This window comes from Phodopus roborovskii, unplaced genomic scaffold (assembly GCF_943737965.1).
Source record: "Phodopus roborovskii unplaced genomic scaffold, PHOROB, whole genome shotgun sequence".
NCBI lineage: Eukaryota > Metazoa > Chordata > Mammalia > Rodentia > Cricetidae > Phodopus > Phodopus roborovskii.
The window spans coordinates 4624397-4646149 of NW_026126517.1; the positions used below are offsets into that span (position 1 = coordinate 4624397).

The window sequence follows — 21753 nt, forward strand, 5'->3', positions numbered from 1 at the left end:
CCAACTTTGGGCAGTGCTACCTGGGCCAGGTGGCTTATAAGCAAGTTGAACAAGCCATGGGAGCAAGCTAGTAGGCAGACATCCTCCATAGTCTGTTTCAGTCCCTGCCTCCAATTTCTTGCCCTGACTTCCCTTCATGATAAACTGTAAGTTTTAATAAAAAATAAACCCTGTTCTCGCCAAGTGGCTTTTGGTCATGGTGGTTATCACAGCAGGGAAAACGTAAGCGGACAGCAGGAATATGGCATGTTTGAACATCAGCAGTAGTTTTAGAGCATTCTAGCTGATTCTCTTTTTGACTAGGTAACTGGCCAACATGGCCCAATCACAGCCTCTTCTGTATTACCTCTGAGAATGGTGCCTGGTGACAACCATGCATGTTCAGTTTTCCCATCTGTCCTTCTATAGCCTTGGCTCACTCAGGTGTGAGCTGCTGCACATACTCTGTCAACAGTATGTGCAGGGAGAGATACACTCATTTTGTAAAGCAGGTCAGAGGAACAGTCAGAACTCAGCAGTAGAATTGGGAAATAAGCTTTGACAACATGATTTCCAAACCAGTCCCCAAGACTAGGACCTCTGGGATGTACCCAAAGGTGTAGAGCAAGGTCAGCTGCACCCATGGGGGATGCTATAAGAAGAGACCAGCCTTCAGTATGGCTAAAGTCTCATTATGCTGGGCAAAGATTCCTTCCCAGGAGTCCTGGCTAGGAAATAAGCCTGAGAGCTCAGAGCAGAGTGATGGCTCTGCTCTCTTTAGGAGGGCAGAGGCTCCACAGGGACCTTTAAAAGGCCTGCACTGCTCCATAACAGAACATTCAGGAAGCATTGTCATGGATTCCTGTTCTGCATACATGTTTCTAAATGTCTAAATATTGGAACACCCAGAGCAGTGTGTGTGTGTGTGTGTGTGTGTGTGTGTGTGTGTGTGTGTGTGAGAGAGAGAGAGAGAGAGAGAGAGAGAGAGAGAGAGAGAGAGAGAAATGAGACAATAAATATGTTTTGTACCAGCCACACAGAAGTTGCCACCACTTTGAGTCTACAAGGCTGGCCCTTTCAGCTGTGGAGATGAGCCAGCTGGCTCCACTGGCTTCCCAGAGCCTGGTCCAGTTTTGCAGCTCCAGTGCCACCATTCAAGATTCAACAGACGCAAGGCTGCCTCACCACAGTCTAATAAAATGTGAGGTGGAAACCGAGGCTTAACTGAGACAACACACACACACACACACACACACACACACACACACACACACACACCAAAAAACCTGTCACTGAACTACACAAAAGTGGTCTATAGCCCACTATGTGTAAATGTCTAATTTCTGTAGTAAAATGGTGGGAGGTCTAGAGAAACTAGGTAGTATACTGCGCTGTAGATCAAACTGTGGAGCAAATGTCTTCAACTCTCCAGTCCTTTGGCCACACATAAAACCTTTCAACAGAGAAAATGTAATCCCTTCTGTCAATTGTAAAGAATATAAAAAGACCAGTGTCTGAACTTCTGTATAGCCGTTTTTTGTTATCTGAAAACCATCTTTAAGCACCATGGCCATTTGGCACCACATAGGCCCCTCCAAAACACAGCTGACATTACTATTTTTTTCCCCCAAGACTTACTGGAAAGTAAGGCTGACATGAAGAAATTAACAACACAGAGAAAATAATTAAAAATAATAACAACACATTTACTACTCCTAGAATGCAGTTGTACCTCTTTCAATGCAAATCTGACCAGTATCTTCCTCCTGAGGCTCTGCCTGGGCTGAGACACAGGACGGCTGCTCATTTCCCCCTGTAGGGTCCTCTGTAACTACAACAGTAACCCCAAAATGTTGCGCCCTCAGCAGATTCCACAGGACTTCTCTCTAGCGCCCAAAAGAAGGAAATAAACTTATCAAGAGTTTCAATAGTGCTGCATTCTTCTGCCACTATCCTGTAGGTGCCTCAGGTTCAAACCCGAGGAGTTTAAACTGGAAACTAAGAAGTGCCCTTTAGAATGGAAGAAGACCAAACTGACCATGCCAAACACTTGTAAAATTTAAACATACTTCTGCAGGTCAATTAGTATTGAAGAACTTGAATAAATATCCATCCCATAAGGCTATTTATCATAATTGACTTTTTATTTAAAAAATTACAGGGAGCAATTTCCAGCATATTTTATAAAAGTACTGCCATATCAAACATTTTGTATCACTTAATTCCAATGAAGAGCTGCCTTTTTTCTTTTAAGATACTAATTCCAACTGATGTGACATGTGTCCTCAAAATAGAAAGTTTCCATCATTTATTCAAATGTGAAAATTAAGACTTTTGAGAAGTTTATTGCTTTATGGGTGGGCAAGATGCTACTAGCACATTTTAGGTAAATAAACTTCTTTATTAAAAACTATGAGGTCATTTCTGTTTAAAACTTTCAGGATAATTCACAGAAAATAGATATATTTATTCGAAGTACACATTGAAGGGCTGGCCATCTAGCTGTGGACATTTAAAGGTGTAGCAGCTCTTTAAAGAAACAACACACAGTGGTTCTGCTTGGCGCACTACACATAATTGAAATGAATCAAACTGGAAGACCAGTACTGTTTATGCTAGGTTCTGTTAGGATCTTTAAACAAACAAAATCACACGCTTAAGTAGTCCATTTGTGCTTAAAATATTCATATGTGTGAGAAGCTTAAAGAAAAGACCTCTGTACATGATCAAAAGAAAGTTATACATTTCTTTTTTTTTTTCTTTCTTTTTTTTTTTTTTAAATTGCACTGTTATTTAAACAACTTTCCTAAAGTCAAACCCTCCTTTGCAGCTGGCACGGTTTTCAGGTCTAATTGGCAACTTGGGGAGGCCCCTCTGGTATTAGTGAAGTAAAAAAGGTGGTGATAAAAGACCAAGCTGAAGCCATCAAGCCGGGCCTTTGAACTGCATTGGCATCTTCACCTGCATCTTCTCCACTCTCGTCTTCAAGTCCATCATCCATAAGACGCTCCTTTCAAACAACATAAGCACACTCCTGAGTAATTGGTACCACAAACACCAACTTATCACAGCAGAGGGGAGAGCTAAATACTTTCTATAGCAAGAAGACATTTAAGTGTGTAGGAAAAATGGCAGATCTGAGGCAATTAGAAATCCTTGTGAAGTCTAAAATTAATATGTAAATAACTGCCAATATAAGAAATTCTCATCCAGGCACATTTTTCTGTCAATACTAATTTTAGAGAAATGCTAATCCTTCCCACTTACTCTAACAGAGGATATGACTGACTCCGTATTACATGCTAAATTCCCCAGATGTAACCACAACAGTTTCTATGTTAGCTTTTCTTTGTGTGCCTTCCACAGGTATTTGTGGAACATCCAAGCATCCATCATAATTTCTGCCCCATACAGAACTAAGAAATATCTACCTATAAAATTCACACAAACGTCAATAACCTACCATTTCTTCAAGTTCTAGATTGTTTGCATTCTGCCCATCATTGTTAACGTCAACATTGTTAGGAACCTGTTGCTGACCACCTTCTTGCCTGAAAGGAAACCATCCAGCCTGGTGTCTGTTCAGCAAAATAAAGAGAGAAAATAAGCCACAATCACTTGTGTTTGTAGTACTACAAAATAGTGTCACTCAGGGGGAAACTACTGGAGGTACTGTTATAAATGATTAAAAACAAGTATCTTACTTCAAGCTAGTGGATTTCTCAAAAAAAAAAAAAAAATTCAAATTCAAAGCCTATCTTGGATATAACTGGCTCAAAGTGACACATTAAATCACAAAATCTTTTGGAACTTGTTCAAAATGAAATATAACTAGATATATTCCTTTGCCTCTTAGGGGAAAGGCAATCTACTTACGAAAAAGAGTGTGATCTATGTTTCTAGGACTTATTATTGATAAATATAACTTAAAAGAACATCCCCATGAAAGCATTTATCATATACTTGCATACTAAATAACTGAAAGTCTATGAACGTAAATTAACAATTTATATAAAATACAATAAACAAATACTCTGCTTTTAAACAAATTTGATAAATATTCTTATACAATATCTTTTAGTGAGCATGAACATGCTGGGTACCCTACAATATTGAAAATCCTTCATTCTAACTGAACACGTTATACTATAAAGAGAAACTGTTTCAGAAGTAATTAAAAGAAACCATGAACAGTTAATATCCGTCACTCACAAATAAACCAGCAGCATGGCTCCCATTACCATGATAAACCGACTAAAAGAAGAGTAGAAGTATACGATGCTGAGGAGAACTGCAGCCCTGGAGAATGTGTACACCCAGTCTAGCCAGTCACGGTTGAAGTCCTCTTCGTTTAGCACTGGTCCCCCCTGTGCATTCATTTGGACATTCTCATTCAGGGGCACATTTTCTTGGGCCACTAGGTTGGGAGCTGGTGGAGGCTCTTCTCCAGGAACATGTGCCAAATTTAAAGGCAATGATGCAGTAGGCTGGGCTGGACTGGCACCTGATGTGGCTTGAGCTGTAACTGCAGCTTGACTGAAATAGTCACCAAAACGTTAAAAAGGAAAAAACAAAACAACTTTGCCATATTTACCATACTATTCATTTTTTAATTTTTTTTCATTTTAATTTATTTAGAAATCCAAATTCTGACATAGATCAGATCTGATCTATGTCAGAATTTGTTCCACACTGGAATTACTTCATTCAGTCCACAAATATATATTGAGTGACATAATATGGCAGATATTTACTAAGAGATTAACCCAAAAGTCAATAATTCTTGTAGGTAGGTATCACAAGGCAGTAGATATGTCAAAGAATAGCATACTATGCATTTTTAAAATGTCTTAGGTATCATAAAAATTTTATAACCCTAATCTCGAGTATCACACTCTTGCTCGATGTTTCTTAGCAGTTTCCAGTGAAATCTTGAAGCTATGCAAAGGATTTTCTCTTAGCTAGGTCACCTAAGACTACAACAGAGAGGAAGAAGAAATACTAATGGCCACATTCATATTGTGGTAAATCGGTTTACAAGCTGATAGTGACTAACTACAAATCTTTCAATTAATGGCTCTTTTTATTTTTCTACATGGGATGAACACCTCAAAACTACCTTGACATACTTGTCTAAATATGGGTTTAAATATTAAGTGGATCCTGGGTAACCATTCCTCAACCCCAATCCTAGTTTTTAGGCAATTCCATTTAAGGATTACTGGTTCTTGTCATCTGAGAAAGAATTGTGTCCTCTAAGATGCTGATATTATGAACACTTCAGAACATGGCTACCCAGACAGTTCAGTGGGTTATGGTACCTGCCACTGAGCCTGACCTCCAGGGTGTGATCTTTGGAATTTACATGGTAGAAGGAAAGAAACAAGTCCCATAAGTATCCCTCTACTTCTACATGTGACACAGTACACATGCATGTGCACACACACAAAATAAAAATATGTAATTTTAAGAAATTTCATTATTTTAATCAAAAAAAGGATTGGAGATGTAATTCAGTTAATAATGCCTACCAGACATCAAAGACCTGGGCACCATGCCTAGCACCACATAAAACTTGCATGGTAGCAACCATGCGCCTATAGTCTCAGGATTAGGGAGGCAAAACTCTAAGAGCAACAGTTCAAGGTCATCTTTGGCTATTTAGCCATTTTGAGGCCAACCTTGCCTACATGAGACCGTATCTCACAAAGGAAATTAAAGTTAGAATAAGTTGTTCATTAAGGTTCCCCTAAAAACAAAACATGGCTGGGATTTGCTTTTAAATTATAACAAGAAAAAGGAAAGGTTGTAGAATAAGACTGACATGATTTTGTAAATACTGAAGCTCAAAAATAGGTACATAGGGGCTTGTTTTACTATTTTGTATTTTGTTTTACTATTAAGTATTTTTAAATGCTTAAGTTACTAATAAAGTTAGGCAACAAACATAATGAAAATTAAGGAAGTGCTCCCTGGGATATAAACACCTACTTAAACCCATTTGCAAATACCTTGTTTCTAAATAAGTCTTTTGTTTCTACAACTTTTCTTATCTCATGACAGTAGTGACACATGTATTTTAAAGCTAAGAACATGAGACTCAAAAGTTAAATGACACACATAAAGTACTATGACTCAACAGTTAAGTGACAGCAAAGTCTCACTCCTTTTACATGGTTCTCATGGAGGTCACAAACAGAACAAAAGGTGGAAAGCAGGGTACTAAGTATAAAGTCATCACTACAAGATAGCTGTCACCATGACATTAAAAAGTACAGTCTCCCTGAAGCCAGTAGTTTTGAACAAACACTAGTATAAGAGGTTCATAAAGCAGATAAGCTGTGTACAGGGAGATACATAGAAGGCAAGAAACTCAGTAGACATTTAGAGCAAAAGAAAAAAAAGAAGAAACATCTAATGCACTATTATCTGAAGCAAGATAAGGTAAAGCATGAAATAGAAAGGTAGACTAATATGAAGTAAAACAGATTTAATATGAGAAAAGATCTGACTGAAATTTTGGAAGCAGAATAAAAAGAAAAATCAGGCACGTAATTATGTTATTTTTGTAAAGTACTGGGTTCAGGGATAACAAAATCTAGAATCTAAATGGTTAAGGCCAAGAGCTTTCCTAACAACTAATAGGGGAAGTCACAAAGACAAGGCACTTGGTAAAGAATGGAAACAAAATTTAGATGTTCTGAACTTAGAGCAAAAGCAATTATTCTAGAAACCTCTCAAGCAAGCAGCAACACAGAAAGCGTTAGCAACTACAGCCACAGAAGAAAGCAATCTAAGGATACTGGCCAGGACAGATTCCTGGGTGTCAGCAGGCACAAAATAGGTGGTTCAATCTGTCAATCAGAGCAATGACTGCTACTGTTAAAAAGAAGGGAAACTATAAGAAAGATTAAAAGAGAAAGATAGAGAGAGAGAGAAGAAAAACAGGACCATACAAACCAGAAGAGGACAAAAAACAGCTGGAAGATGAGAGTACAGGATGAGGGTGAATGAGAGAACAAAGCAGGGATATGACTCACTGATGAGAAGACGCCTAGTTTCTCTGGCCAAAGTCAACAATGAAAGCAGTGACCATATGTGCCACCCTGAGCCCTACACTTCCTATCGTCCTTTTCCTTTGACCTTTTTGCCTCCATGTAGATCTGCAGCCTTTCAAGAAAACTCCCTTCTTGGCCTTCTACATTATGTTTAAAAAGTATCTGAACATTGCTAAATGAAATCAGGGGTATGAAGAAGGGGGCAAAGAGCAGACCTAGCTAATGTAAAATGAAGGGAAATTGTTTTTCTCTTCATTCTAGCCAAGTAATCTGAAATAAGTATCTTCTCAGAAGTTTATAAATTCATACTCAGTAATTTTGAAGCAACCGAGTGATGACACAACGAATGCAATCCCAAATCAACTTAGTAAGAGAACAGTAAGCCATTAAGAGAGTAGCTACAAGAGTGAACTCAAACAGACTTACTATTGCATATAATACTGATGAGCATACATCTGCTGCCACCATAGCATCTGCAGTGGGCTGAGAGCAGGGTACACTGGGAACCCAGGTGGCACAGCTTGCCCAGGAAGCTGGTGGTCCACATTTCTGCAATAAAGAATAAATGGAGACTTTTAATGTATCAAAAACTAAAACAAAGTTCTTTGAACTTATTTATGAACTGTAAGTCAATCACTGATAGAGGATCTTTAAATATTACTGAAAGGATAGTGATTTCCAATATTCTTCAAATAACACAATATATATTATCTAAGTTGGCCCTGGGCCCAATATATAGACAAAATAAGTCATCCACAAAATATGGAGTAAGCATGAACAAAGCCAAAAATACTTTGATTTTTAAGTACATTTTCTCTAAGAATCAAAGCTATAAAATAAACCTCATGACATATTATTTTGAGTCACAGCCAAGTAGTAAAATTCTATTAAAAATATAACAGAGAGATAATTTAAAATACAAACATTTCAAATGTAAACTGTCCTTTAAAGAACCAAGAGTGAATAACATACTTCTGGATTTTTATTTTTGTTTTTTGAGGCTTTCTCTGTAGCTTTGTAGCTTGTCCTGGAACTCACAGAGATCCAGCTGCCTCTGCCTCACTGCCCCCTCTCTGCTCCTCTGCCTCTGCTCCTCTGCCTCTGCCTCGTGAGTGCTGGGATTAAAGGCGCGTGCCACCACCATCTGGCTTCTTCTGAATTTTTTTTAAATAAGTTAAAATTCTATCAATTCAGTAGAACTTGTGGAAAGTTGTCATTAACTTCCTTGTGCTTCAGTTTCCCTAATTTTGAAAGGGAATCCACAAAATGTTGTTACTCTGTATTCAGCTGTGACTTGAATGCAAAATGTCCCAGGCAGGCTCGTGTGTTTGAGCACTTGGTCCCCAGATGGTGGCACTGTTTTAGAAGGTTATGCAACCCTTACAAGATACACTCTTGCTGGAAAGAGTGAGCCAGGGAAGGGGTTTAACAGCCCAGCCCATTTCCTGCACTTCTTGTGTTTCCTGACCCACTGTGAACAACTACCCCACATTTATGAAACCATGCCTTCCCCACCATGGTGGGCTGTATCCCTTCAACTGAGAGTCAAACCAAACCTCTCCTCCCTAAATTGCTTTTCAGACATCTGGTCATAACAATGAAGTAAGTTACATTGAGCCAGCGTTGTTTTTATTAACCACCCCTTAAATAAGACTATAATTCCATGTAATATAAGACTTAGCAATAAAATGACTCCTAATGACATTCTGCTGTTCTCATAGACCAGTGCCTTGTTCAACCGTCCTCAGCAAAGCACCCTCCAGCAATAGATGGGAACAAACACAGACACCCACAACAAACTACAGTGAGTCCTAAATGGGATGTCTCCATCAAAACCCTCCCCTTCGGGATACAGGGAAGTCTACGGAAGAGGAGGCAAAAAGACAGTTAGAGGAATGGAGAACACCAAGGAAATAAGGCCTTACAAACATACCAGACCTGACACACACATAAACTTACAGTGTCCCTACATGGTTCTAATCCAAATATGGTTCCAGCACTGGGAGAGAAAGTAGACAGAAGCCCCCATTCCTAACCCAAAAGCTATCTTCTACAACTGATAACCACTCAGTGAAAAACTAGTTTACTCCACTGGAGTCTCACTCTTATTCCCAGGCCCCAGGCCCAGCAGTAGAGTGCCAACACAAAACAAACCCAATGGTATTGTTGGAAGTTCCTTCTTTCATAATGCTTTGTCTTGGGCATTACTTTTATTTTTTTTCTTTTTTCTTTTTTTCCTATTATATATTGCAGTTTATAGCATGGTTTTATAGAAATATTTTTCTCTGTGAATGTATGTCTCTGTATCTCTGTGTGTTTCTTATGCTTCGGCTTTGTTTCTTCTAATAGTTTGTTTGCTTTATCCTATTCCAGTTTATTCTTATTTTATCTTTTATGATGATGATAATGATGATGATGATGCCTATTTGTATTCTAATGACACAGAAAAAGAAAGATATGTAAATTTGGGTGGGTGGGATATAGAGGAAGACAAGGGAGGAGTTGGAAGAGGAGAAACTGTGATCAGAATATATTGTATGAAAATTGTAAATATATTTTCAAGATATATTTGTATAAACTAAAACAACTATGGAATACATACACAAGTAAATACAACATTTGTAAATATGTTGTCTTTTTGTGTGTGTACCTGTGTGTGCACATTTGTTCATGTAGCATGTGCATATGTGCAGGTGCACAAGCATGTAAATGTGTCTGCATGTAGAGGTCAAAGGTCAATGTTGGGTGCCTTCCTCTATTGCTTTCTACCTCATTTTTGGGGGAAAGGGTCTTTCACTGAGCCTGGAAGTTACCAATTCATCTAGAATGGCGGAGGAGCCAGCTTGAGCTGGGCCTACAGACATTAGCACTGTGCCTGGATTTCATGTAGGTGCAGGGGACCCAATCCAATTTCCTCAGGTCTGAAAACTATAGAATTTTAAAGGGTGACTACTTCTTTCTTTCCTTCTTTCTTTCTTCCTTTCTTCCTTACTTTCTTTCACTTTTTCTTCCCTTGATCTTAGAGAAAATCCAGTGTTCTCATTCTAAAATTGATGCAATAAATATGTTTAAAATTATATTTCTTATTAATGGTAGAAATGTATGGAGCTCTATTTCTAGGTGGATGTCCTGGACTAGTATTAGAATACTAATACTAATACAACTTAAAATATGCCCATAAAAGTTGAGCCTTTCCAAACTCTTCTAACTCAGGTCTTGACAGTCAATATATGTGCAGTCTACATATTTGTATACACACACACACACACACACACACACACACACACACACAGTCTAGAGCAGAAGGCAGTTATTAAACATATATTACCAAAATACACAAATTCCCCTAAGATGACCATGATATTCTATTCCCTATTTCTCTAATACATTATTAAATATGACTAAACTATGTAATCATTAAAATACATTCTGGGCTCAAGCTAGCATACTGTAATTCTCAGGTATGTTTACTAATGTTTAGATAAGAAGCTAATGTTTAATACTCTCCAGGAAACAACAACAACAAATCTTTTGATACTAAATAACAAAATTACTATTGAAACCTACAGGAACAGAAAAACTAATAAAAGATACAACTGTGGTGATTTGAATGAGAGTATTCCTATCAGCTCACATATTTGCACACTTGCTTAGTCCCCAGCTGGTGAACTGTTTGAGAAGGGTTAGAAGATGTGGCCTTGTTAGAGCAGGAGTGATCTTGCTGAAGGAAGTGTTATCATTGAGGATGGGTGTTAAGGTTTTAAAAGCCCATGCAAGGTCCAGTAACTCTCTGGCTGTTCCTTGTAAAGCTCTGCACCAGCATCATGCCTGCTGCCACCACTGTCTCAACATAAAGATCATGGACTAACTCTCTGAAACTGTAAGCAAACCCCAATTAAATATTTTCTTTTAAAAAATGATTTATCTATTTCTATTTTATATGAGTTGGTGCTTTGCCTGCCTTCATGTCTGTGTGAGTATGTCAGATTCCCTGGGACTAGAACTACAGACAGTTGTGAGCTGCCTTATGGTTGCTGGAAACTGAACCTGGGTCCTCCAGATAGGAGGAGGAGGAGGAGAAGAAGTTGCCTTGGTCACGATGTCTCTTCACAACAGAAACCCTAAGATAATAATTTAATATACTATACCATTAAGTAACAAGTGAAAGAAATTTTCCACACTGAGAAAAGTGATTTATTAAATTACTGATGGAGGGAAAGGCTTTTACCTTTTCCATATATTCCAGTAATTCTAAGATAAAGTATTAAGTCACAGATAATGCAGAAGAAACTGGCAGCTCAGAAAAAGCAGTTTTTAATCGTCATTAACATTTTTTACATAAAAATTCCCAGAAACAAAATTAAAGCAATGATAGCTTTTGTTGGAAAACACTAAATAAAAATGTCTAGTAATATTCCAGACCCTGTTGATGTCTAGCAACACACACACACACACACACACACACACACACACACACACACAGTTAATACTGACAGAGAACACGTGAAATACATTTCTTTCACTGCTAGTGACAATATGAATGGAAATAAACTTTTACAGAACAATTTCTAAAGAGTGAAAATGTTCTTATATCTTTGTCTAAGTAATTCTGCTTTTGAAAATTAGCTTACATAAGTAACAGATATGAAAATAAAACAAAACTTCACATCTTTGCCTTTGAGTCATTGCATACACGTGTTATGCAGCCTCCTAACACTTCCAGCATCCTTTCCCACTAACAAAGACACATGGGACACTATGATGATAGGTCATTGACTTAAAGCAGAAGAGAACCTTGGCACTCACCTCCATGTTGAAACTGTTCCTAATTTCTGTGTTTGAGGGTGTTTTCTCTCTGACCTATCTACTTTGACCCATCTGTGCATCTAGGAATCCATCCAAAATATGAGACAGCCAAAATATAACAACAAAAAAGGATACATGCATAAGTTATCTATCACGCAACTATTTAATAGCAAAACTGGAAACAATTCAAATATTTGTCAATAAAAGAGTGTTATAGTCATGTACTTACTGAATTACTATGTAGTTATAAAAATAAATCAGTATCTCTATACATGTCTTTAACTGACCTCTTCAATATTTTCTTAAATAACAAGATATAGAAAAATATGTATAACATGCTCCTGTTAATGTCAGAATGAGGATATACTTGAGTACATACATGTAAAGGTACATATATATAAGTTTTTTTTAATTTTCCACCAAAAATGGGAAGATAAAAAATAATGAAGACAGTAAAAGAAAATTAAATATTTTGAGAGAACAGGAAGAAGCAGAATGAAGTAGATCTCTTAAAATATGACTGAATAGTAGACTCATAACATTTTATAAAACTAAGAAATTACCACTCCATAAAGAACTCATGGGTGCAGCTTCCCTGTTATACACAGATGGCAGCATTATCTCGAAGCAGATGCCCTGAGCCTCTGGCTTACAATCCTTCTGCATCTTCCACAGTATTACCTGAGCCTGTCATAGGGGTTGTATTACAGATTATCAATTGGGGCTGAGAAACTATGGTTAGTTTTTCTCTGTACATTGACTAGTTATAGATTTCTGTAATGGTCTCCATCTGATTCACCTCTCCTCTTTGAGGAGAGGTGAGTATTAAACTTATCTATGGGTGTAAGTATTTTGAATACAGTTAGAAATTACATTGTTTTAAAATAGAAACAATAGTGGGGTCTCCTTTAGGGTTCATGTTTTCACCAGCCACAGGTAATGGGCTAGGTTTATAATACCAGACATGAATTGCTTCCTATTGAGTTGGCCTTAAGTTCAACTGGACAATTAATGGTTACCTCCAAGGTATCAGTACAATTCATTGTTGCACCTTTAGAGATAGCTTGTCATGCTGATCATTACTATAGTTCAGAGATATTAAAGCAGATTAGGACTATTGATTGCCATTCTTCCTTGGCAGTTTGCATTGCATACTCCTCTGATACTATGAAAGCTCATCCTCAAGGGGAAGCTTGCAGTTCAGATCCAGCACAATTCCAAGTCCTATGTCCAAAGTATGTGGTATCTTCAACATTAGCCTGTTACCTTCAGTTCCGGAAGGCAAACACAGGCAAATGGCAAGTTTATATTGTTTTGGGAGTCTCTTGGGTTCCTCTGATCAATAATGAATGGGGGGGGGGGGGAGTGTGTGCCTTGCACTGGGCTTGTTGTTACATAGTCTCTATAACTTTTGCAGGTGGGGAACACAGTCATTTTAAAAAGAGTATACCTTTATTTGAAATGGAGGCATGCCCCTCATATCTTGAAATTAGCCAAGGTTAAGCATTTTTATATCATAGGAACAAACAAATTGAGGGCCTTAATTTTTCTTCTATTGAACAGTTGTTAAGCATTTTCCCACATAGCATTGGTTATAACTATAATACTTCACCACTCTGCTGCTACTGAGAGGTCATATGACTATTTATTTATGCAAATAATAATAATAAATAATAATAATAATAATAATGAATAATAAATGTGACATGCATAAGGCTTTAAAAGAGTTTAGGTCTTAGCCTATCCTCTTACATCCCAAGGAATTACTGATCAACCAACAAGAAACATGAAACAGACCTAAACTCAATCTACAGCCTAAATTCAGCAGAGGTGTTCTAGGTGACTAACAGACCTGTGAGCAAGAAAACAACAACAACAACAAAAAAATGTCTTGTTGAACACTAAGTAATATGCCGCAAAAACAAATAATAGTATTTGCCTCCATAGAGGAGGAAATAAATAACAACCAAATAATGAAAAACCAGACAGATCAAATGTAATTTTATATAGATCTGAAAATATTGCCAACCTGTTTTTTAAAAAGTTATAAGACAGAATAAAATTTATGACCTTCCAATTTTCAATGCATGCAGAGAAAAATATGGAAGTATAATCATAAAATTTTCAGAAAGGGTTATTTCTGAGTGGTGGGCCACAAGTGGGTTTTCAGTTCAAAAGCAAAACAAAGCTGTGACTAATTGAGAGAGAAACTGAATCTATGAAAGAGGGAGTCTAATAAAGTAGTCAGCAATTTTTGAAGTTAAATAGATGAGTCTAAAAACAGTCTATCAATTACTGTGAATAGGACTTTGTAAGCCACTGTAGTGAGAGCATGGTCTTCTGTGTCCTTCTCATGTTTCTCCAAGAACAAAGGGAACTCTAATCATCAGCCTCAGATTTCTACAAGTTAAGTTCCCATGTTTGGTGAAGGTGGCAGGTTCCTGAGAACCATCCAAAACCCTGAAGCTTCAGGTAGTAAGACATAGACATCAGCAACATTAACAAGCACACTAGAGAGAGACAGAGAATATTTGCCTCTGTGGTGGACAACTACAGATTAGCTAGGCACTGTGGTACTGGAGTTTGGGAAAGGAGAGCAGAGCTTTTACTTTGATATTAGATTTTTCCAAAGCTACTATATCACTGCTCCTGCACATTTAAGGGTAGGACTACATTAATGTTGAACAAAAGGAAAATGAAGTCTTCATAAGTAAAAACTGACAGTATATCACTGTTAAATTAGAAGCTCTATTTACTGAACTTCTTTATCAGTTGCTTTGTAATCACAAAGTACTCCCTCCAAATAGAAAGTCTTATTTTTGAGTGATGGCATTTATTCATTTCAATGTTTTAGAATACTAGGCATGCTTGCTGAATATGCAACATTCACCTAAAAACAATGAATTTGTAAGTTACTGCTAGTATATCACCATGTGCCTGTTACAAACACTTTACATGCATTATTAATCCACACAGAAATCCTGTAAGGTAATTCCTATCATCCACAGGTAAGGAGTGGGCTAAAGCACAGGTAAGGATTGGAAGAGACCGATCCAAGCTAGTGAATGAGCAGCCAGGATTTAAGTCTAGGCAGTGTGACTTGAAATCTGTGCAGTCACTAAACTACACCTCCATTCTAGTTAAAAATCAAGCAATAGACTTATTCATCTAGCAATAGATTCCCTAAGTGAATTGCAAATTTATGTAGTTTTGTTACCATTTTAACATTCACTTTAGGAAAACATACACATTTCCTATGGAACTGCCTGTCTGAAGAAACCTGATGCAATGGAGGCTTCTTAGAAAACCTCCTCTGCAGACTCTGAATAACACATCTGGCCTATCCCCAGAAAGCATGGTTTCACATGCCTCAATTCTTAGTAAGTCTATCAGACTCACTAATCAGAAACATCCATGGAGACTTTTAAAAAGAAGTTGCCAGAGGCACTCTGAAGAGATGGTTCCACTCTTACAAGCACTTTCCACTCTTTCAGAGGACTCAGGTTTGACTATGAGCTCCTATGCGGAGGCTCACAACTGTCCCCAACTCCAGTTCAAGAATCCAGTACAGGAAGGCAAAAGATTCATACATATAAAATAAAATTAAATCTAAAACAGAGTGCTGGGCTCAGCAGATAAAATGCTTACCATCCACTGATGCAACCTGATGACATGAGCTGAGCTCCTTGGAACCCAGTAAAGGTGGAAGGAGAGAAATGACTCCATAAAGTTGTCCTCCGACCTCCACTCCAAAACACTTAATAATAATGATGATTTTTTTTAAATCCAGATTGCTAAACTCTGTATTCTTAGAAGTATACTGTTCCTCACCCACCACTCTTCAGAAGTCTAAATTAATGAGAATGAGCGAAACAGAAAAGGGGCTAATAAGGTAGCTCAGAGGGTAAACGCGCCTGCTGCCAGGGATGACAACCTGAGCTCAATCACTAGAACTCACTGGGTGGAGAAAGGACTCCTGCAAGTTGTCTTCTGACCTCCACACATCTGCCACAGCATGTACATGCCCCCCATTCTCTCTCTTTCATACATAAAATGAATACAAATGAAAACATTGTTACCCAGAGGCTTGTTATTCAGAGTGGGCCCTGCACTAGAAGCATCAGTACCAAGAGCCCTTGTTAATAAGATGCAGAGCCTCTAGAAGGGTGGTGGTGGTTCATACCTTTAATTCCAGCACTCAAGAGGCAGAGGCAGACGGATCTCAGTGAGTTTGAGGCCAGTCTGGTCTACAGAGCTAGTTCCAGGAAAGCCAGGGCTGTTATACAGAGACCCTGTCTCTGGGAAAACAATCAATCAATCAATCAATAAATAAATAAATAACTATGCAGAGCCTTGGGTTCTATTAGACCTACTAAATCAAAATCTATAGATTAACAGGAGTATTAAAGATTGAAATAGAGGCCCTGATGATCCAGATATATGACAAACTTCCTAAAAAGCACTTTAACCCTATAATTCTCTATAGAACTATAAAAGTAGATACATAAATAAATGTCCAGCCCAACACCTGGCATGGTCAAGTAAATACTCCCCAGGGTTGAAGTACTCAGTCCAGTCCAAAGTTCCCTCATCCTCCCACATCCCATCATATATCCTAAAGAGTAGATGGAGAGAGATCATCAAAATCATGGCTGAAATCAGGAAAATAGAAACAAAAATAAATAAATACAAAGAATCAATGAAATAGAGATTTGGATGGTTGATAAAATTGACAAAACAGCCAAATTAACCAGAAGAAAAAAGGGGAGACATTATAATAGATATCAATTGTAGTGGCTGGTTTTGTGTCGATTTGACACAGATAGAGTCAGAGAGGAAAGACCCTCAGTTGAGGAAATGCCTCCATGAGATCCAGCTGTAAGTGATCAGTGGGGGAGAGCCCAGCCCATGGTTGGTGGTGCCATCCCTGGGCTGGTGGTCCTCGGTTCTATAAGAGAAAGCCAGGGGAAGCAAATCACAAGTAGCATGCCTCCATGGCCTTTGTGTAGCTCCAGCATCCAGGGTCAAGTCTGTTTGAGTTCCTCCTGTCCTGACTTCCTTCAGCAATGAACAGCAATAAGAAAGTATAAGCCAAATTAAACCCTTTCTCCCCAACTTGATTTTGGTCATGGTGTTTCATCAAAGCACAGTGCCTTAATCCCTAACTAAGACCCAGTGAAATTCAGAAAATTATAAAGACATACTTTCAAGACTACATTCCATGAAATTGGGAAATCTAAAAGAAATGGACAAATTCCTATATGCATACAATATATTAATACATTAAAATTAAGCCAAGATTAAATAATTTTAAAAGATCCATAATCAGCAATGAGATTGTAAAGGTAATAACAACCCCCCACACACAAACCAACAACAAAAAGGGCTATGATAAGTACATTTACTCTACTAGAGGAAATGTAAAACTCTGACAGAACTTTAAAGAAGAATTAACACCAATGCTACTCAAATTATTCCATCAAATAGAAAAGGAAGGTCCCAAAATATTTTTGTGAAGTTGATATTACCCTGATACCAAAATCAAATAAAGACACCACAACAAACACACAAATAAGTAAATAAAATTACAGATAGATCTCTGTAATGAACACAGATGCAGAATTTCTCATTAAAATACTGGCAGGTCAAACTCAGGCTCATAACAAAAAGACCATTTACCAACGTCTCTTTATGATAAATGTCAATGATTATCTAGAGATAAAGCATAGTTCAACATAATAAAAGTTATACAACAAACCTACAGTCAACATCATGCTAAATGGAGAAAACCTCAAATATTCCAACTAAGAACAGGACTAAGGCAGGAATGTCCACTCTCCCATTGCTATTCAATATAGTAGTTGGAAATCTTAGCTGGAGTAAAAAGACAAGAGAAGGAAATAAGAGATAAAAATAAGAAGATAGTATGGTGATCATAATAGAACCCTTAAAAGAAGAAATCCTAATTCAATGAAGTGGCAGCAACAAAATTAACACATAAAAATCAATAGCCTTCATATATACCCACGACAAATAGACTGAAAAGAAATCAGGTAACTAATCCTATTCACTTTAGTCATATAAGGGAAGGAGGAAAAACCTAAACAAAGGCCTCTACAATGAAAATTAAGACACTGAACAAAGAAACTGAGGAGATAATACAATACAGAAAGATATCTCATGCTCATGGATTAAAAAAATTAATATTGTGAAAATAACTATCCTACCAAAGCTTACGCATAGACTTAATGATCGCAATTAAAATTCCAACATCATCATTCTTCACAAACAGAAAAATAATATAAAATTTTATAAAGAGGTGCAGAAGACCAAGTACAGCCAAAGCAATCCTGAATAAAAAGAATAATACAGGAAATAGCATATCTGATTTCAAATCCTTCTACAGAGCTATAGTAACAAAAATGGCATGGTACTGGCACAAAGACACATAGATCAATCAAAGGAACAGAACTGAGATTCCCTGAGAAAAGTCTACAAAACTTAGTGGCCTGATTTTTTTTGGTAAGAGATGCCAAAAATATACATTAGAAAATAGGACAGCATCTTCAACACACGGTGCTGGGAAGGCTGGATTTCAAAATACAGAGAAATGAAATTAGATCTTTATCGCTCACCATTCACAAAAGTCAACTCCAAATGGATCAAGGACTTCAGTATAAATCAGCTACCTGAAACCGCTGAAAAGTAGGGACCACACTTAAACTCACAGGTACAGGCACACACTTTCTGAATGGGACCTCAGTATCACTATTGCGGTAAATAAGGATCAGGATAAACAAATAAGCCGAATAGATGTTTATTCAGGGAGAAATAACTTACAACCTAGACAGATGAACACCAGGAAATTCAACCCGATCCTCTCCTGTCCGAGTCACGCCAGAAAGAGAGCGCCTTCCTGGCCCCCTCCGACCTCCTTCCTCAGGTCACCTCCGCCCATAGCTCCACCCCCCAATGGGCGTGGTCAGTGCTACAGTGCTTCTGAATGGGACCTCAGTATCACAGAAAACAAGCAACAGATGGCACAACATGAAATTAAATGCTTCATTACAACAAAGAAAACTTAAGGCAAATGAATATGCAGCCTACAGAACAGGAGAAAATCTTTGCCAGCTGTTGTTCATCAACAGAGAATTAGTGTGTAGAATATACAAAAACAAAAGCCTTTAAACATTAAGGAAATAAACAATCCAGTTTTTAAAAACGAGCTATACAACTAAACAGAAAATTTTCAAAAGAAATACAAATGTCTAGAAAACACAAGAGTACTCAACTTCCTTAGACATCATGGAAATGAAGATTAAACCACTTTAAGAACCCACCTCACCCCAGCAAGAATAGACACCATCAAGAACACAGTAGGACAGTAACTGCTGGGATAGATTTGGTGAACAAGGATTCTTAAGAGTTGGTGGGAACATAAACCAGTGCATCCACATTGGAAATCAGTCTAGAAGTCCTCAAAACAGTTGAAATGACATTGCCCAATGATCCTGCCACACTACTCCTATACTCAAAGAACTGCATACCCTGCTACAGAGACACTTACACTACTACTCTATTCAGCAGACAAATGAATAAGGAAAATGTGGTACTTATACACAATGGGACACTACTCGGCTGCAAAGAAAAATTAAAGCATGAAATTTGTAGGTAAATGTGTGGAACTAGAAAAAATTACACTGAATGGCATAACTCAGGCCCAGAAAGATAATGCCACGTGTTCTCTCTGTTTGTGTACTTAGTTTAGAACACAAGTAGGTGGCAGGGAAGCAGAAAGAAGCCTTGGGGTAGGGTTGGGGTGGAGGGACAATAAGAAAGAAGGGATAATGGAACACAAGTAAGTAGTTGAGGAAAGCTAGGGGTGGGAAGGCTTAAGCAAAGAGGTATGGGAGTATGGAGAAAATCAGGGGTGAAAGAGAAGGCTGACCCAAAGGAAGGGGATATCAAAAGCCACAGAGGGGCCTACTATCACAAAGCCAACTTTTAAAACAAGTGGAGAGATTAGAAGGACACATGTGAAAAAAAATGAGGAACACTGATTAAGCAGGGATGAGGAGGGACATGAGAAAAGAGGGACCATAGGTAGGCTAACTACAACTGAAGAGGTTTGAAAAAGTATTAAGGAAACCCACTGGTTAGAAAGCTAATTTCAAAATACAATTTAAAAATTAAAACTTCAAATTGGAACTACTCAGCATGGATGGACAATGTCACTCCCACAGCATATGGGTTATTAAATGAAATTTTCAGTACAAAGCATGGGATGCTTCCCTAAGAGCTATTTGTCAAGTAGGACCAAATGGTTCCAAACAACACAAGTTATAGTCACTGCTTTTAATTACCACCATAACTACATGGTAAGAACCTATTGTTGAAGATACTACATAGGACATAGAGAAATCAGTCTCAAACTCACCAGGAAACTTCCTCCTTGCTTGACTAGCTTTCACAGTGCCTCTAATTGGGACATCTATATTAACAGCAAGGCTAAAGCAATATCTTGAAAGAGGAAGTAGGAGGAATATTAAGAGCTGGGGCAGAAGCTAGGGGCTGCTACAGAACAGACTTCTGGAATAACATAGCAATAGTACCATGATCTCATAGCTGTTATAGTTACCTGCACAAGACTTACACAAGATCAACCCAACCAAAAGATCTCTAGGCACAGCCCTTTAGGAGCTACTGACAATGGATAGTTGCCAGGGTATAGAGAGCCATGCTTTATTGAGGATATGGCTATTACTAGGCTTCTCACGATGCAGTGTATAGCTCCACACCCATGCATATAAGAGGAAACACTAACTGGACTTGGTGAATTGGCTTTTTCAGTCATGACATTATTTATTTACAAGCACAGATGAATCACTAACCTTTTCCAAGACAGCAACCCTACCTCAGCCCAGTTCAATACTGCAACTACACGTAAGGAACATTGGGAGTTGAAATTCAGGGAAATACAGGATTAGAGGATCATATCCCATATTAATGAGTTATATATACATCAGTTCCTGTAGTTCTGTACAGAGCAGTTGGTTTTTCAAAAAGTAAAACAAATAAATACATGAAATTGGGGAAGAGGGCATGGGGGTAAATTATAAGTGGCAAAAACTTCATTGTGTACATGCATGAAGTTTTGAAAAATAAAAGAAAAAACTTAAAACTTGTCTACTAATTTAGCCAATCTACTAAATATTATTGTTATATAATATCCTTAGTATTTAATATTTTCTGCTACCTTCTATAGGTATTTATTGTTATATTTCTTTTAGCTTCTCACTTTCAGGAATTGCCTAATTTTATTTCTGTTTCATCTGTTTGTAAATAAAGCATGTGGAAATACTTGAAACGTAAGTAAATAAGTTTCAAATGTACTTTAATAATCAGAAAGATGCTATAGTGAAAAAAAAATTTGTGTGTGTGTGTGTGTGTGTGTGTGTGTGTGTGTGTGTGTGTTATTTTTAGAGGGCCCTAATAATGACCCAACTTTCACTCACCCTTGAATTACATATGGAAACTGATGACTCTGGGCTGGATCAGTTTGTGCTTGTGGAAGGGTACGCTGTCTCAATCCTTCTGAAGAACCAGCAACTGATGACAAACTTTCTTGACTAGGGGACGGAGTTGCTGAATCTGAATGATCTGAATTCTACAACAAATAAACAGAAAATGTTAGTATGTCTTCCTAAACATGTGTTCATAAAATCCCTCTAAAACAAACAAAAAAAAACCCTAATTTTTAAAACTGATTTTAATTTCATGTCCAATAAAACATACTTCGACTTTAATGAAACCAGAGTCAAAAAGCCAAGATTGTGATAGTAATATTGTATATATCAACTAGACAACAGAATAACAACCTATAAAAAGTTACATACTAAGCTATGCAGAT

At 37.6% G+C, this 21753-nt stretch overlaps 1 protein-coding gene across 1 annotated transcript in view; it reads right to left on the bottom strand.

The window, feature by feature from the left end:
- Positions 1-2102: 2102 nt before the first annotated feature.
- The window catches only part of Herpud2 (HERPUD family member 2), a 40923-nt gene continuing 21272 nt past the window's right edge, over positions 2103-21753 (bottom strand). Inside the window, exons 4-8 of the mRNA XM_051196915.1 lie at positions 21359-21510; positions 7464-7586; positions 4192-4515; positions 3443-3557; positions 2103-2989 (exon numbers count right to left, since the gene is read on the bottom strand). Coding sequence (XP_051052872.1) covers positions 2828-2989; positions 3443-3557; positions 4192-4515; positions 7464-7586; positions 21359-21510 — 876 coding nt within the window. The 3' untranslated portion in view covers positions 2103-2827. The remainder of the gene's footprint in view (positions 2990-3442; positions 3558-4191; positions 4516-7463; positions 7587-21358; positions 21511-21753) is intronic.